Here is an 18,827-nt window from a genome sequence, read left to right as displayed (position 1 = left end):
CTACTGATTAGCTATCTTAATGCTTCACACAAAACCTAGAGGAAGACAGAAGAAATTTCCTTTTTGTTCTCCCTTTTATAGGGAGCATGCAAATATGTGGGTAAGATCCTCTGCTGTGCCCCAGAGTGGCATAGCACAGAACTTGCAACCAACAGAGGAGTAGAAAAGGGCTAAGGTGGTTTTAAGCCACCTTTGCACCCTTCCAGTTTTGGGTTGCCATGGAAGAATGCAGACTGGGGAATAAATAGGGGGTTTGGATTTTAGAGTGATAGGTGCTATATTATGGAATAAGAATCTGGCACTTGCATGGAAATGTAGAGGGTGGACTGTGCCTCACATTTAAAAAATATGCTAGTTGCATACATGCTAAAACATCCTCTTACATTTGTTTAGATTGTTCAGCATCTAAAAAGTTCAGGGTTTGGGTTTTTGTTTTTTGGGGGGGCAGATCATCTCTAAAATGAATTGGGTGAGTAGCAGGCTTTTATCAACATGAAATCAGTGTTCATGATTTGGATATTTTATTGTTAGTCAGAACATAACAGGTTTTTAAATGTTGCAGAGCTTGATAGGTGTACAGCAATGTTGAAGTATTTGAAATATGGAATCCATAACACTTTTCAATGTGTTTGACAGATCCAGCTTCAGATACATAAGATGCATGCAGGCTTGGGTACAAGCAGACCAGCTTCAGTTGAAGATGTTCAGATCATCAAAAGCAAGAACAAAAAGAACTGGGATAAAGCAAGAGAGCGGTTTGCTGAAAGTTTCCAGGAAGCTAAAACACAGAAAGATGCACCCAAAGTTATGCCTTGGGTTAGAGGGATGGCAGAATGAAAATACTGTCCCAGAGCAGGACAGTTCATGTATATAAAGAGTGGGTGAGAGGTTTTTTTATTTTTTGCTAAATTAGAAGTTGGGTAATAAGTAATATACAGCTGTGAAGAATCTCCTCAAGATTCAGAGATGTATATTAAAATTAAAAAAAGTATGAACACTTAGTGTAAACCAAATAAGACTATAGTTAAACATACTTTTAAATAAGTAAGCAGTGAATAAATCAGACTGATGCCAGTTTTGTTTAGAAAGATGTTCAAATGGAAGTACTTGAATGTGATGCTTGTTAAGGTAAGGAATTTTCTTTAAATATTTTTAACACAATAGCCCACTGAAATTAAAACTATTTTCTGATTTGCTTTTAAACTGTTTTTCCAGAGTTATGAAGATTATTTTTTTAATGTTCTAACAAGCAAAAAACCCACAAAACAAGGCAAAGGATTTTTAAATGTTGCCTTTTCCTCTTGTGAACATTTGGTCCAAACTGCTGTGAAATTTAGCAAGAGGTACATTACAACTAAATTCATACAATTCAGTACTGATCAAATGCATCTCAATTTACTCTTCATATATGAAATTAAATTCCTGATATTTTTAACAATCCATATCTACTTTGTATTTCTAAATACTGTGCTCCATGAAATAAATGTCCACTGTTAGTAAAAGAATAATATTCAGAGGACAGTTTGTAGTAAAGTCTTATTTTCTTCTGTGAAGAATTTGTGATTGAATCTGTAACATACCATTTAGAAGGGGTATGCCCAGAAACCCACTATCTAGGAGAATTAAAGTATTTATTAGCCTCTTCAGGCTAGCTGTTCTCATACACCCATTGCTGGCAATGGAGTTTATGCCAGGGGGGAAAAAAAAGTAATCAGACTTTCCGTGCACAAGGATTGCAAATCTGAAACTGAAAACTTGATATTTATTGAATGTTCTTAAACACAATAAATGAAATATTGTCAATTTAAATTGTGTGATTCTTGACATTAACTTATGAGTATGTTGGATGTGGGGGTTCTCTTTAAAATTAGGACTCTTTCCTAATCTCTCTCCATTCAGGTTAAAAGGACCTGATATTGCTGTCACAGGAAAGGAGACCAGTAAGCAGACAAAAAATCCACCTAGTTTACCAGGACTAAATTGTTCAACTGCAAGCAGACTGCTGAGGCCAGAACAGCTGCCACTCGTTCTTCTTAGCATTTCTTATCAGAGTCACTGGAGAGTATAATAAGAAATAACGATGCTTTGATTACTATTTAATGTTGTAGTTTAAAGCCTTTGTTTAATAATCTGAAAGCAGCTACTGAAAAATGCCTTGTCCAAAGGTAGTATTTTAAACAGTTATGTCTAGAAGTGCTTAGAATGGCTATAGCAACACTGTTCAATTCTGTATTAAACTATCTTTGAAGAAATCAAAATATTAACATTAGTCTTTGTACACAATATTATATAAATCTACAGGTAAATTGAAGACATCACAATTACCAAGACAGTTTAGTGCTAACATTTTCTTGTAAAACTATATTCCATAATAACAAATTAACATATTGAGTCATTTCTGAAGGTGTAGCTCCAGAAGTGTGACTTGTATTCCAAGGCATTCTGAAGCTTTTGTTATAGATAAGGGGGAAGCTTAGTTCTCAAAGTACCAAAAAAAACCCCAAAACCTGGAAAAATGCAACAAGATATTTTGTAAAAATATTTGAGATTTTGATGTTACATGAGGAAAGTACTTTCCTTGAAAATAAAAATATATGCTTGCCCCCAATGCATATGCAATAAGAACCTGGTGAACCTGCACCACCACAACTAAGGAATTACAGATACTATATTTCTCTGCTGCTAGCAAATATTTACTTTTCAAATCCTAGCTCAAGCATACAATCATGTTAAATGAGTTATGTCCACAAACAGGTGTGCTTGTCCACTTCAAAGGCCCCTTGAAAATTTTTCTTTCGGTATCTGATCCTACAGTTGTCCTCTGTCAAAGCTGAGATGAATACAGCACTGCCTTTTATTTGCCTGTTTCTGCTAACCTTCTGGCATCAGGTAACATTTTCTCACATTTTCTCTCACCCCCTGCCTCCATGGGATGAGGAGGAAGGTAGCATATGTGAAGCCTCATAGCTTAGTAAAGGAAAGGGAACTATTGTGTGTGGAAAGGACAAATGAAAGACAATGCAGCATTCTTGCAAATCTAGAGTCTTGATAGAAGTATCTGATTAAATATTTAATAAGTTCTGGATACCACTGCAAAGACTAGTCAGATTTACTGTGAAAAGACAGTAGGGTAACTTAAGTATTCAGTTACAATAGAAGCATTCGTTTTTCCTCTTGGATTGTCTTTCCAAAAGTTTATTAGAACCTACATCTTAAGTGTTAGTTACTATAGTTTTAAGAACTGCTGCACTGCCAATGTTTTGTAGATATTTAATAGGTGTCCCACAGTTTGCTTTGATTGTACAAGTCAAACTCTTAAAAGAGCGTTCAAATTGACTAAAAGCTATTTGAGTTAAATTTAATTTTACAGAGTAATAGCTTTCTCTACTCCTCGTTTGGGAGAAGAGTTGTGTGTAAAGATATGACAATGAAAACATATCTAACGTTATTGTGTAACTGTCCATTTTTTCTATAATGGATCATCAGTTTCAAGTACTGAATGAACTCTCAGAAAAATAAGACACTCATACCTGAGTGAACGTTTTTCATTAAGTGACCATCACACTGCATGCAACCTCTTTGTCCTCAAAGGAAACTTGCACAACACCTTCAAAAGACAAGTTTGGAAACTTAATTCTGCTAGACATTACCATGGACCATTACCATTACTAAACAGACACACTGGTTTTATGGCTCATTACGACAATCTGTAACATTGTATGGCCTGCTAACCTTTAATTGCCCACTCCATGTTAAGTTGTCTTACAGCAGGTGTGCTCTTCCCTCCTCTCCTGCCCCATATGCTTAATAGTCCCAACTTGTATTTAGCTCAGACACTCTGGTTACCTTCCCAGACCTGAAGAATAGCGCTGTGAAGCTCAAAAGCTTGTCCCTCCCACCAGCAGAAGCTGTTCCAATAAAAGAGATTACCTCACCCATCTTGTCTCCAGCACTTTAAAGATAATTTTAAAAAATGTCAGTTGTTTATATAAGTCAATGTAGATTTGACAGATTCCAGAGTCTGAATTTTCATAAGAACCTGTTGGAGGAAAAGCAGTATTACTCTCATATTTGGAGAAGAGCAATAGCAGATAGAAATAGGCTGTGTTAAATAACCATCTTTGTCTAAGTGGGTCTCAGCTGCGGTAGATGTACCCACTGGGGGTACATAGTGGGGTACAGTACATCAACTCATCTAGTTATTTGCCAAGTTTTACAACAGGTTACATAAAAAGCATTAGCGAATGTATGAACTAGAAATTCATATAGAAGTGACTTGTTTATATTGCTCTTTGTATGAGAGCTGTCAATCAGTTAACTCACATGATTAACTCAAAATTAATCATGATTAAAAAATGTCTTGATTAATCAGTTTAATTGAACAGTTAAACAATAGAATACCAGTTGAAATGTATTAAATATTTTTGGATGTTTCTACATTTTCAAATATATTTATTTCAATTACAACACAGAATACAGTGTACAGTGCTCACTTTATATTTGTGATTAAATATTGCACTGTAAAAATGACAGTATTTTTCAATTTACCTCATACAAGTACTGTAGTGCAATCTCTATCATGAAAGTGCAATTACAAATAGATTTGCACTCAAAAACAAAAGAATGTAAAACTTTAGAGCCTACAAGTCCACTCAGTCCTACTTCTTGTTCAGCCAATCGCTCAAAGAAGTTTGTTTACATTTACAGGAGATAACGCTGCCCGCTTCTTGTTTAGAATGTCATCTGAAAGTGAGAACAGATGTTCTCATGGCACTGTTGTAGCCAGTGTCGCAAGATATTTACGTGCCAGATGCGCTAAAGATTCATGTGTCCTTTCATGCTTCGAACACTATTCCAGGGGACACATGTCCAGGCTGATGGCGGGTTCTGCTCAATAACAATCCAAAGCAGCACAGACCAACGTTCATTTTCAACATCTGAGTCAGATGCCACCAGTAGAAGGTTGATTTTCCTTTTTTGGTGGTGTTCTTTTAAGACTTCTGAAAGCATGCTCCACACCTCGTCCCTCTCAGATTTTGGATAGAGTGCTGTAGCTATCTTTTGAAATCTCACAGTAGTATTTTTTTTTGTCAAATCTGCAGTGAAAATGTTTTTAAAACATGTTCTATCATCATCTGAGACTGCTATAACATGAATTATATGGCAGAATGTGGGTAAAAGAGCAGGAGACATACAATCTCTCCCAAGGAGTTCAATCACAAATTTAATAAACACTTTTTTTTTTAAACGAGCATCATCAGCATGGAAGCATGTCCTCTGGAATGGTGGCCGAAGAATGAAGGGGCATGTGAATGTTTAGCAAACCTGGCATGTAAATAGCTTGCAATAGCAGCTACAACAGTGCAATCCGAACATCTGTTCTCACTTTCAGGAGATATTGTAAATAAGAAGCTGAGCTTTCTTTGATCCCTGCACCAGGAGCACTGATCGAGGGACTCAGGGCATACCTCACTGGTGGAATGGGGCAGACCCTCTGGGGCATGCACCACCCGGCAAGAACTTCAGGACCGGACCTGACTGTCTCCAAGGGCCTGGTACTGATTGCGGGACCAGTCAGACACCAGAGACCGCTGATCACCAGGCTGTCATCACCTGTCTCCAAGAAGGAGCTCACCCTACTCAGGATGATCCTCCTGGCAACCAGCCCGTAATAGCTCCCGGTCCTGGTCAAAGTCCCAGTACCGGTCGAGTAGCGTGAGGCGTTGATCACCAGGTATTGGATGCAGATCCTCCGAACACTGTCAGTCCCTGAGAGCCCAACCAAGACAATCTTGCTCAGACAGGTCGGTTTCAGGACACAGCGACCGGCACCAGTCGGACAAGAACTACCGCTCAACCCAATCCTGGTAGCCCGGTACCAACCACTCTGCTGGTAGCTCTAACTAACAGCAAGGTTCCCTGACTGCGGGACAAATCCCAGTACTGGTGGTGCCGACTACATTATGAGCACTGAAACCTGCCCATGGCCCCAAGAGCAGCAGTTGGCACCCCTGGGGGTTCACCCAACATTCCCAGGCTGCCCGATCAGTGTCGGGAGCCTCAGAGGCCAGTGGCCTCAGTATCCCATCCCGCTCTGGTGCTTGAGGCTTCGGGGGTAAAACCTCACAGGAAGCGAGCTGCTGGACCACCAACTGACATGGAGGTTCCCGCAGCATCGGCATCATCCTTGTCATCGCCAGACGAGGCTGCCACGGGGCCCACTCACCTTGTTCCTCAGGATGACTTAAAGGTGCACCAGGAACTTTTGAAGAGGGTCTCTTCTAACCTGGGGCTTCAGGCAGAAGAACTGGAAGAGCCCTTGGACTCTGTTTGATGTCCTAGCCCTACCCCTTCATGAAGGGGTCTCCAAAATCACTAATGCCCTGTGGCAGACCCCCTCTTCCCTGGCCCTGTCTCTAAAAGGGCCAAACATAAGTACTTTGTGCCAACTAAAGGGCATGAGTACCTATACTCCCACCCAACCCCCAGTTCTCTTGTGGTTGAGGTGGTGAACCACAAAAAGAGGCAGGGACAACCTGGGGCCACCCCCAAAAATAAAGACTTGAGGCTGGATCTTTTCAGGCAAAAGGTTTATTCATCTTCCAGCCTTCAGCTGAGAGTAGCCCACCACCAAGCCCTCCTTGGCCAATATGATTTAAATATGTGGCAAGCCATAGCCAAGTTCAAAGGGTCACTCCCTGAGGCTTCCAAGGAGGAGTTCTGAGCAATCCTCAATGAGGGCATGACTGCGGCCGGGGCGGCCCTCCAGGCAGCACTGGATGCTGCTGCCTATACCATGGCTTCCACTATTTGCATGCAGCGAGTCTCTTGGCTACTTCTCTGGGTTGTCCACAGAGGCCCAGAAGTCATTGCAGGACCTGCCCTTCAATGGCAGGGCCCTATTTGTGGAGCAAACAGACAGCAAGTTGCATGGCATCCAGGACTCCCACACCACCCTGAAAACCCTGGGTGTCTACGCCCCAGCCCTGATGCATAAGCAGTTCAAACCGCAGCAACCTCAAGGCCAGGGGAGCCAGCCTCAGCAGGACAAGGCCCATAAACAAGCCAAGGGCTACAAGCGCCACCCGAACCACCCACCTCCATCCTCTGCCCAGTCAGGTTCAACCCGTAATAAGAAGGGGGCCAAATGGTCATTTTGAGGGTGTGCCCAAGGGTGACCTACCAGACTATTCCCCGGATCCGCCTTTCCCAGTGTTCTCCAACCACCTTTCCCCTTTCCTCCCAGCTTCGACTGCTATAACTTCGTACCCTGGGTTCTCACTACAGTGGAATAGGGTTATATCCTCCAGTTCCTTTCTACCCCCCTTCCTCCCCACCTTCCCCGTCCCTCTTCAGGGACCCCTCTCACGAGAGTCTCCTCATGCAGGAGGTAAAGGGGTTACTACAGCTGGGTGCGGTGGAAGAAGTTCCTCTCGAGTACAAGGGGTTCTATTCCTGGTACTTTTTAATCCCAAAGACCAAGGGCGGTCTACAGCCCATCCTGGACCTGCGAGACCTCAACAAGTACCTACAGAAGCTAAAGTTCCGCATGGTCTCTCTGGCTTCTATTATCACCTCCCTGGATCCGGGAGGTTGGTATGCTGCCCTTGACTTGAAGGATGCATACCTCTACATAGCGATCTTTCAAGGACACAGACGACACTTCTGGTTTACGATGGCGCCCCACCACTACCAGTTTATTGTCCTCCCATTCGGCCTGGCGACAGCACCAAGGGTGTTTATCAAATTCATGTTGGTGGTAGCGGCTTACCTCAGGTGCCAGGGTATCGGATCTACTTGTAACTCGACGACTGGCTTGTCAAGGGCAGTTCCAGGGAAGGTTCCAGTTTCCATGCTGGAAAGGTTCCACATGATGGCCATCCTCGTCACGGAAGTTTCCGCGTTCCCTCTGACTACAGCCAGGGTCTGTCAGCGCTTTCTGGGCCACATGGCAGTGTGCACTTATGTGGTCCATCATAGGCTCCAGATGCGGCCCCTGCAACAATGGCTGGCGACAGTCTATTCCCAGTCCTGAGACCTCTTGGAAAAGATAGCTACCATTCCCCAGGCAATACTCACCTCGCTGATGGTGGACTGATCGCAGGACAGTCCTGGAAAGGGTTCCGTTCAACAACCCTCCTTACTCCATCAAGTTGGCGTTGGACGCCTCGGACCTCGGCTGGGGGGTGTTACATCTTGGCAACCTCCAGACACGGGATGTGGTCCCCAGAGGAGGTGTGGTTACATGTAAACAGCAAAGAGCTCCGAGCAGTCCAGCTGGCATGCAGTGTCTTTTTGCCCCACCTGTCAGGCAAGGTGGTACGAGTCCTGATGAACAACATAGCTTCAATGTTCTACGTCAACAGGCAATGGGGAGTGCACTTGTCGGCTCTCTAGCAGGAGGCGCTCTGTCTGTGAGACTTCTGCATCAGCCACGAAATCCACCTGGAAACTTGTCACCTTCCTGGCAAAAGGAATACACTGGCAGACTAGCTCAGCAGAGACTTCTCCTCTCGCCACGAGTGGTCACTTCATCCAGAGGTAGCCTGCATGATCTTCCAAAGGTGGGGAACTCCCCAAGTGGACCTGTTTGCTACCAGACAGAACAGGAAATGCCACCGGTTTTGTTCTCAACAGGGTTTGAGCCAGGGCTCCCTCTCTGATGCCTTCCTCCTGTCATGGTCAGGGAGCCTAATCTATGCGTTTCCTCCGTTTATGCTCATCAGCAGGGCCCTGGCAAAGATTGAGAGAGAGACCAGGCACAGGTTATGATCGCCACAGCATAGCCTTGCCAGCATTGGTTCAGCATGCTCAGGAGCCTGTCAGTGGCCCGCCCCTGCCCAATCGACCGGACCTGCTGTCACAGGACCACAGTCGGCTCTTGCACCCCAACCTCGCATCTCTCCACCTCTCGGCATGGATGCTGTGTGGCTGAACCTGGAGGAGTGGACCTGTTTGAAAGGATTCCAACAAGTCCTCCTGGAAAGTAGGAAGCTCGCAACTAGCCTGACTTACCTGGCCAAGTGGACAAGGTTTTCCTGCTGGGGGTCCAAATGGGGCATCTCTCCCTCATGTTCCTCCATACAGGCTGTCCTAGACTACCTGCTCCATTTGAGGAACCAGGGCCTGGCACACACTTCCATTAGAGTGCATCTTGTGGCCATCTCTGCTTTTCACCTGCCAATCCAAGGACAGATGGTGTTCTTCCATGACATGACGGTCAGATTCTTGAGAAGACTGGAGAGAGACTTTCCGCAGGTGTGGGCTCCTATCCCGCAGTGGGATCTTAACTTGGTCCTCTCTAGGCTCACTGGCCCGCCCTTTGAACAACTGCGTTCCTGCTCCCTTTCCCATTTGTCATGGAAGGTTGTGTGCCTGGGGGCGGGAACGTCAGCAAGACGGGTCTCGGAAATTAAAGCTCTGACCTCAGAACCGCCGTACACGGTCTTCTACAAAGATAAGGTGAAGTTGTGGCCCCACCCAGCCTACCTGCCAAAGGTGGTCTCCACCTTCCATATGAACCAGGACATCTTCCTCCCGGTGTTCAGTCCCAAACCGCACAAGACCAGTGAAAGGCGTCTTCATGCACTGGGCGGCTGGAGGGCCTTGGCTTTTAACTTAGAACATACCAAGCCTTTCTGTAAATTGACTCAACTCTTCATTGCTACAGCGGATAGGATGATGGGTCATCCAGTGTCCTCACAGAGGATTTCCAGTTGGATCACCTCATGCATAAGGACCTGTTACGACCTGGCAGGGGTTCCGCTGCCGCCAATTGTCAGAGCCCACTCGATGAGAGAGCAGGTATCTTTGGCGGCCTTCCTGGCACACATCCCTGTAGAGCCACAACATGGTCCTCTGTCCATACATTTACCATTCATTATGCCATCACTCAGCAGGCCAGGGATGACACTGGGTTCGGTAGAGCTGTGTTGCAATCTACACATCCGTGAACTCCTACCCACCTTCAGGGTACTGTTTTGGAGTCACCTAATATGAAATGGCCATGAGCAAGCACTTGAAGAAGACAAGAGTTACTTTTTCCATAACTGGTGGTCTTCGAGATGTGTTGCTCGTGTCCATTCCATGACCCGCCCTCCTTCCCCACTGTCAGTTTCCTGCAAGAAGGAACTGAGGGTGGGGTGAGCTGGCAGCGCCCCTTATACCACGCCATGCGGGCGCTACTCCAGGGGGTGCCAGAGCCAGTCCCCTATAGATACTGCTTAGGGAAAAACTTCCAGCACTGGTGCATGTGACAAGCTAGGGTGACCAGACAGCAAGTGTGGAAAAATCATGATGGGGTGAGGGGTAATAGGAGCCTATACAAGAGAGAGACCCAAAAATCAAGACTGTCCCTATAAAAATTGGGACATCTGGTCAAACTATGGTGAGCACAAACACCTAATATGAAATGGACATGAGCAACTCATCTCGAAGAACACCAGTTACAGAAAAGGTAACTTTCTTATCTCCTGCAAATGTAACCAAACTTGTCTGTCTGAGCAATTGGCTGAACAAGAAGTAGAACTGAGTGAACTTGTGGGCTCTAAGGCTTTACAGTGTTTTATTATTGAATGCAGTTATTTTTTGTACATAATTCTTAAGTTCAACTTTCATGATAGAGATTGCACTATGACACTTGTATTAGGTGAACTGAAAAATACTATTGTTTTTTACAGTGCAAATATTTGTAATCAAAAATAAAAAGTAAGCACTGTACACTTTGTATTTTGTATTGTAATTGCAATCAATATATTTGAAAATGTGGAAAACATCAAAAAAATAAGTAAATGGAATTCTATTACTGTTTAACAGCTTGATTAATCGCAATTAATCTTTTAAATCACTTGACAGCCCTACTCTGTATACTATACACTGAAATGTAAGTAAAATATTTATATTCTAATTGATTTATTTTATAACTATATGGTAAAAATGAGTCAATTTTTCAGTACTAGTGTGCTGTGACACTTTTCTATTTGTCTGATTTTGTAAGCAAGTAGTTTAAGTGAGGTGAAACTTGGGATACACAAGACAAATCAGACTCTTGAAAGGGGGACAGCCACTAGTTTAAATGGGCTATTGTATCTAGTTCCCTATTCAGTGCTTAGTCATAACTCACTGAATTGAATGGGACTATGGCTTAAGTAGAGTGCTAAATAGGGCTCTTGGCTAGAGAATCTACTCCCTTAAACTTATCACTATAAAGAACATTTTCCAAACCAATTAAGCTCAAGTAAAACAGTCATGCGGCTATCAAGCCATATATGCAAACGCAGTATTGTTTCCCCTCAACTTAGGAGAGGAACATGGGTTGCTTTTGCACCATTTTAATCTTGGAGGCTATAACCAGTAAGAAGCAGTACAGTATATAACTGCCTTACCTTCTCGGTCCTCCATAAATATTGATGGTCTTTCTAATGTTAAGAAGACCCATACCATTTCATCATCACCAGTTACATAAAAGTTTATTTTTTCCCAGCACCAGGCATGAAAACTGACAAGTAAGAATACCAAGCACCAATAAATTTCACTGGAAGCATTACTTTGCACATCAGTCAGAATGCTTTTTCTAAAGCCTACCACAAAATAGTGAAAGAGTAACACTGAAGAATATGGAAATATCTGAAGACAGCTATTAGACAAAACTAGGATGGAGGAAATTAACAGCACTACCATTATTCACTGAAACTAAGGACAACACCCCCTTCTGTGTATTTTTGGATCCATACTAGCATTTCAGAAAAGGCTCAGCAGTGTCGTATACTTGCAAAGCATTTTTCCAAGACACATACACAACATTGAATACATAGGGATTTGTATTCTGGCAGCTGCCCCAATCAGCTGTATCAGATACCCATTACCGACTGATCTTAATGGCTGAAAAGTAGAGAGACTGATACCAGGATGAGATGTGGGAGTAGAGCATCTGTTTAAGAGGGGATGAACTATGATTGCAGAAAGTTGCAGACCAATATATTTTCTATTACAAGAATGTGTATACATGATATCCTCACGTTGCCAAACAGGATCATGCAATAAAAATTTCTGCATTCTAGTTTCCCTGTGGTCAACATTTTTGGTGCAAATACATGCTGAGACAGACAGAACCTGTCTCTTCAAACAGAGAAGGCTCAGCAAAGCCCCTAGATAGAGGGCTGTGAAGGGTGCTGATTTATATAATAAAATATTGGTTTAGAACCATTATGTCGTGTACATAGATCGCTTATGTAACTACATGTTCTGCTGTTATGTTCACCTTCCCTCCTAGTGTTTGTGAATACTCACTTGATCTTGTTTTCAATTAAAGCGTAAGGAGCTTGGACCTGTGATCTAACAACTTTGTACAGCACCTGATACAATTGTACCGCAATCCTGATTGACCTTTAGGCACCTCTGAAATATAAATAGATAATGAAACGTTAGCGAAAGATACCTTTTTGCCCAGACGTACTGTCTCCTTGGGATGTTTCATTTTAATGCAGTACTTGAGATGCATTTCTTGGCTTTTCTGTAGCTTTTTAGGCTTCTTCAGGCTTGTAGAAGGTTAGCAAAGAGCACAAAATGCTATTTAGCAAATAAGACTAGGATGCAAGTCTAATAGTGAATAAAAAGGAAGTAAAATAAATTAAAAAAAGAGTAACCCAAAAACGGTGTTCAATTCTGTACTGCTGAAGCCAATTGGAAAACTCCCATCAATTTCCACTGGAGCAGAAACAGGCCCTAAACTTTCATTTATTTATTCCAAAAAGGCAGCTGTGATGAGTGCTAGCATTCTACACTTGAGATAATCACATGACTCAAACCAGCTCAAAATGAAATACCAGTACATTTCCAGCAAAGAATTATTAGCCCAAAGGGCTAATGTTGTGGTCAATAGGCATTTATACAGCCTGGCCACTTTTCACAATTTTATCATCAGTCCCATGACGTTTGGCATTTTTAGAGCTCCAGCTTCTGAGGTCAGGTGAGATTACATTAGAACAGCAGTTGGCAAAATACAGCCCATGGGCCAGATCTGGCCCCTCTAACATTTCTGTGCGGCCTGCCATGACTAACATTTATGTCCGGCCTTCTTTGCCACCTCACAATCTCTGAGTCCGGGCCACTAAAAGTCCTGCAGGGTGCTCAGACAGGCTGTCTGCCTGCTGTGGCCCCACGCTGCTCCCAAAAACATGTGGCTCCTGCTAGCACATCTCTGCGTACCCCTGGTGTGTGGGGGGGAAGGCAGCTCAGTTCATTGCCCCTGCCCCCAGCACCATCCTCACAGCTCCCATTGGCCAGAAACTGGCCAATGGGAGCTGCGGGCATAGGCACTGACTTCTTCTGGCACTGGTGAGTGTTCGACCCCCCCCCCCATTCCCATTCCCATTCCAACCCCTTTCCCAACTCCATCCCATCCCTGCCCCTATTCGACTCCTTTCCCAAATCCCCACCCCGGCCCCACCTCCTCCCCTGAGCACGCCACGTTCCCGCTCCTCCCCCGTAGAGCTTGCTACAGCTGTTTGGCAATGGCAAGCGCTGGGAGGGAGGGAAGAGTGGAGATGTGGCGCGCTGGGAGGAGGTGAAGTTGGGGGGGGGAGCTTGGCTGCCCGTACGTGCAGATCACTAATTTTTCCCCATGGGTGTTCCAGCCCCAGAGCACCTATGGCTGCGGGCACGGTGCTTGCGGGCACAAGCAGTGCATGGAGACCCACCCTCCCCCCAAGGGGCGCACAGAGATGTGCCAGCAGCAGCCGGCCACAGCCACTTCCAGGAGCAGTGGGGGGCCAGGGCATGCAGACAGCCTGCCTGAGCCCTGCTGCACCGCTGGCCAGGAGCCACCTGTGGTAAGCGCCTCCTGACCAGAACCTGCACTTCCTCCTGCACCCCAACCCCCTGCCCCAGGTCAGAACCCCCTCCTGCACCCAAACTCCCTCCCAGACCCCTCACCTGCACCCCAACACTCTGCACCAGCGCAGAGCTCCCTCCTGCACCTAACCTCCCTCCCAGACCCTGCTTCCCGTCCATTAATATAGTAGAAATATGTGGCCTGTGATGACTTACCAAAATTCGTGGAGTGGCGCCCCTGTGAAAATTATTGCCCACCCCTGCATTAGAATCTCAGCTTTCATTAATATATATATATTTCTAGCCTTCATGATGCTAGATAAAAGCTTGAAGATGTGAACCCTAGAGGTCACATACCAAAAGGTATTGGGCAGGGGGCACTTTTAAAAAAAAAAAAAAAAAAATCATGATTTTAAGCTAATCATGACTTCTGAATGCTTGCAGTTGGCAACGCTGCTCAGTGGCAACAGTTTTCCCAAATCTCTGTTGCAGTTTTCACAGCTGACTAGGGAATTTAGCTTCACAATTCCCATTAACTTCAAAGGGAACTGTGCAGCAAAATCCCCATACCTCCTCTTGAAATTGATGTTAGGTGGCTTTGAAAATTTCAGCTCTTAAATCCCTTCTCCATATTAAGATAGGCTTATAAACAATCCGACTGAGGTTTTTTGTTTTAACATTTTTACATCTAAACTTAGAGGTTTTGAGGGTTACTGGCGCAAGTTGTTGATCCAAAGCTGCTGTCTTGTCCCGAGTTGAATATAGCAGCGTCCCTATACCAATTTCATTCGCTCCATTCCCAAATAAAACAGGATCCAGGTGCAATCTGCAAAACCTAATCCCACCAGGCCGCAGGTCCCCTCTGTTGGCAGTGCACAAGATTCTGAACTCGGTGAACAACAGGAAGCATTTCCACTCCTTCTCCGATTGGTTTACGGAATTACAGAGCTGCAGCCCCTTGCTTTCCGCACAGCAGAGTTCAGTTTACATTGGTCAACCTACCGAACACGACGGTGCAAACCTAGCTAACAACGCTGTCGGGTCTAAGCAACTCGGAGCAGGCTGCCGCCAGCAACTCAGAACTCCCTGCAAGCCACAGCATAGCCCCTTGTCCCCTACACTCTCCTTGCCCTCCCCGTGGCTCTGCAAACTCCCATCGGCATATCGGGAGAGCCGACCTACGCCGGCAGCGTTTCCCTAAGCCTAGGGCAGACACCCGGGGCTCCGCAGCGGCCGCATGGAGACATTTTCTTTTGCTTAGCAAACTGACGCGTCCCGTGCTGCGCTTCTCTTAAAGGCCCCACGCTTAATTCCTGATTTGTGCTGACCGCCCAAGCCCATCTAAAGGGGAACTCCCCACGTCATGTTAAATGCTTTGCAAACAGAGTAAGGGCTCCAAACCAGCCACGGCACTTGCGCAGCAGGGCATACGCTGAAAATCTCAAATACATTTATATTTAAAAATCGCTTCCTCCTTCATCTACCTGACAAGACCTGGGCTTGTGGCTCTCTCCCTGCTTAGTTCTTGGAGTGATGTTTGCCAGGCTCCCAACTATCGCAGGAAAATCTGAGCATCATGAGCCCAGGTCTTGGCAGAAAAGTAGAGGAGGGTTTGGTTTTTAAACATGTAAAATGGGTTGGTAGTGTTTAAGTCTACACATCCCAGACGTGGCGGGGTCTGCGGTAGTTCATGCAGCTGTTTCAGAGCTGTCACCTGGAATGTGGTACTGATGAAGAAGAAGCTTGCAAAAGTGCCCTAATTCATTATCTTTGGTCAATACTTTTCACAGCCTATATCAACGATGCATAAAGCAACTCCAAGCGTGGCTTTGTGGGAGCAGGTGCTGGATTGGGGCTCAAGAGAGCTGGGTTCAATACCTCATTGAAACTGAAGATAGCAGGAGCAGACACAGAAGCAGCCTCAGGAACAGAGGTCCCCTATGGGGCATGCCCTGGTTGGGGGTCATGGGGGAACATTGGGGGGCGTGCAGCTGGGGCCCAGGCCAGTCTCCATGGGGGGCAGGGATGGAGCACCACCCAGCTCTGCTTCTGGCCCCAGCCTCAGCGCCCTTACTCCTCCGCATGTTCCCCCTGGATCCACTGCCCCACTCTGGGCCCCAGGAGGGAGGCTAGGGTTGCCAGGTGTCCAGTTTTCAACCAGAATGCCCAGTCAAAAAGGGACTCCAGTGGCTCAGGTCAGCAGTTAAAAGTCCAGAAGCGCAGTAAGACTAAGGCAGGCTCCCGGAGCCTTCACCCCCCGCAGCCCAACCACCTGCCCTAGCCTTGAGCCCCCTCTGGCACACCAAACCCCGCATCCCTGGCCCAAACCGGATCCCTCAGCCCCTCCCACACCCCAACCCTCTGCCCCAGCCTGGTGAAAGTGAGTGAGGGTAGAGGAAAGCGAGTGATGGAGGGAGGGGGGATGGAGTGAGTGAGGACGGGGCCTTGGGGCAGGGCAAGGGTGTTTGGTTTTCTGCAATCAGAAAGTTGGCAACACTAGAGGAGGTGCAGACAGGAGGGGGGGGGATTGGGGAGTTGACCCTGAAAAGTTTGGAACCACTGCTCAGGAGGTACTGTAGCATTTGCGGAGGAGAAAGGTAGGGCAAACTGTTTTTCAACTCTCTCCAGACCTACAACTGTGTGGCATGCCCTCCCTTGCTTCCCCATGGGAGCACTAGGATCCATGCAGTACCAGTGGCATTGGAACCATTTTTATAGCGGGGGTGCTGACAGCCATTGAACAAAACTGTAAGCCCTATATATGATGGAAACTATTTCAAGCCAGGGAGTGCTGCCAAACAGCACCCCTCATTCTAGCAGCTCTGTACAGTACTCCCTGGCACTTTGTGGACTGGGAGAAGAAAGCAGTGTTCCCAACTCACAATGTTATCACAAGTCTTGCCATATTTGACATTTTTCTAACACCCAGCTCCTGGATGCTTGTGATTAGGCGAGCGTCTCCACTTTAATGAAAAAGAAAGCTTTTAGCCCTCATGATGGAAAAGCTTCTAACTGTGACCCACATGCATCCCAAAGTCTTGGAAACCAAAAGACAAATAAAATGAGCCCCAGGTTTGTTTGTTTTTTAATCTCATGATTTTTGAGGCCTGATCCATGATTTTTGAACACTTGGTGTTGGCAATACCGACTGAGAAAAATTCCAGGGAGGAGCCAACCCAAAGAACAGAATCAGCCTCACCAGGTGCTGCAGCAGGGACTGGCAATAGTGTCAGTTTTCTTTCCACAGCTTTCACTCTGGATGTTCTTTCCCCCTGGCTGCCTGCTCCAAACCCCTTGCAGTCTCTTCACCTCAGCCTCACTCCACTTGCCCTCCATGCTTATGCTCTTACCAAGAGAAATGGTGGATTCGCTATTTCTTGATGTCTTCAGCTCAAGACAGGATGCCTTTGTGGAAGACATGTTTCAGTGATACCGAAGTTACTGGGCTCAATCCAGGCGTAACGGGGTGAAATGTAATGGCCTGTGTTAAACAGGAGATCAAATTAGATGATCTAATGGTATGCTATGGCTTTAAAATCTCTTAATCCCCTACCCTGATCACTTATCCCCTCACTTCAACATCCCCTCTCCGTTCCTTTGTCTTGCAGTTTAACTAATCTCTTCCCCCCTAAAAAAGTTGTTTTTTTTTAAATAAAATTGTAGCACTAACCTGAAATTTGCCACCTTCACATTGTTCTGCTTGTGTATTATAAACTTTCCCCCTACCCCTTGTCTGTTTTGTCTCTTTAGACTGTAAATTCAACAGAACAGTTTAGCATTTGTATGGTGTCTAGCACAATGGAGCCCCATTCTCGGTGAGTCTCTAGGTACTACCATAATACAAATAAAAGTAATAATAACAGTAATAATTTTCTGCCCCGTGACGTTGGGCAAATCACCTAATCTTGCTGCCTTACGAAGATGTTTTATTTTGGCAGGGGGAGTGTATGTTTGTTTCTGTTGAGGGCCTTGAGATCCAGGTTCTCTGCAGAGTTTCCTGATAGGATTGTTGTGCGAAAATGGAGATTATGGTTGCGCGCACTGTTTGATTATTATGAATTTTTATTGTGGGGGGCCTTTAAAATGTAATAATACATTATCTTAGGGAAGGAAATAGTATGTGCAGTGGATTTGGTTTTGTGTGTTTTTTTCCGGGGCACAGATAGTTGTGTAAGCCAGTTCCCTTCCCATCCCTTTAGGATTTTGGATTTGAGGAATTTATTAGGGAATGGAATGTACAGCTGATAGGTAGATGTTTTCTGAGAGGGTTGTTATTTAGTTGTATAAATACTTTTTTGAGAGCTTCCAACTGGTTTTTAATATGGCAACGATTTGGTTTTGGATTTTATCATTTTTTGAGTTGTACGATATGCTTCATAAGGCAATTGTAGATTCTTTAGAATAGCTTTAGTTAGTTCATTTAGGTAGTGTTACAATATTTTTCTTTGTTTTATTTTTATTTTATCAAGTGTTTGGCCTTTTCTAGACAACTTGAAGTCCTTGGGGAGCATTATGGGTTAATATATTCCACTGGTGTCATGGATTAACAAATCCCTCAATGGGCTTTGATAGCCCTTCAGATATATCTAATATTCTCTATATGGAGCACTCCTTAGGGGCTCTGCCACATCCTCAAATCCTAATTAATTTTTATCTCAGATAAAAAGTACTGAGTAAAAACTGAACAAGGATTTCAGAATTTGGTTTAAGGATTGTAATCATTCTCTGCTCCAGCAGCTGCTTTTTCCCTCTAATATTTTAGCTGGTCTCAAAACTAAGGTTAGCCATTTTGTAACCGAGAGAGATTTTGCTTTCTCCCTCACTGTGTATACCTGCGGAGGAGACTGAGGGAAGGTTCTTAAAAGATTTACACTGAGATTTGATCTGTATACTATTTTCTTAGGCAGTCCCATAGCGTGTGCTCAAAGCATTGGCTTTCCTCTAGACACTGTCTGTGGAAAATTCTAAATCCCAATAGTCACCATTTAAAATTACAT

The 18,827-nt window shown here is 44.8% G+C and overlaps 1 protein-coding gene, 1 long non-coding RNA gene and 1 other non-coding gene across 8 annotated transcripts in view; 1 reads left to right on the top strand and 2 right to left on the bottom strand.

The window, feature by feature from the left end:
- Positions 1 to 1,809, top strand: part of AGGF1 (angiogenic factor with G-patch and FHA domains 1) — a 36,863-nt gene extending 35,054 nt beyond the window's left edge. For all 5 annotated transcript variants that reach the window (XM_043514147.1, XM_043514148.1, XM_038401682.2 and 2 more), the window contains one exon: positions 637 to 1,809. In XM_043514147.1, coding sequence (XP_043370082.1) covers positions 637 to 837 — 201 coding nt within the window. In that variant the 3' untranslated portion in view covers positions 838 to 1,809. The remainder of the gene's footprint in view (positions 1 to 636) is intronic.
- The window catches only part of LOC119855524, a 36,560-nt gene extending 21,466 nt beyond the window's left edge, over positions 1 to 15,094 (bottom strand). For both annotated transcript variants that reach the window (XR_006281207.1, XR_005292913.2), the window contains exons 1-4: positions 14,047 to 15,094; positions 12,437 to 12,597; positions 3,931 to 4,039; positions 3,531 to 3,607 (exon numbers count right to left, since the gene is read on the bottom strand). This is a non-coding gene — a long non-coding RNA (uncharacterized LOC119855524). The remainder of the gene's footprint in view (positions 1 to 3,530; positions 3,608 to 3,930; positions 4,040 to 12,436; positions 12,598 to 14,046) is intronic.
- LOC119856471 lies at positions 11,265 to 11,399 on the bottom strand. Its single transcript, XR_005293320.1, has one exon. It is a non-coding gene; the product is annotated as a small nucleolar RNA SNORA47 (small nucleolar RNA).
- Positions 15,095 to 18,827: the final 3,733 nt, after the last annotated feature.

This window comes from Dermochelys coriacea, chromosome 5 (genome assembly GCF_009764565.3).
Source record: "Dermochelys coriacea isolate rDerCor1 chromosome 5, rDerCor1.pri.v4, whole genome shotgun sequence".
NCBI classification, from domain to species: domain Eukaryota; kingdom Metazoa; phylum Chordata; order Testudines; family Dermochelyidae; genus Dermochelys; species Dermochelys coriacea.
The sequence above is the reverse complement of the archived record's forward strand: the minus strand, read 5'-3'. Positions and strand labels throughout refer to the sequence as shown.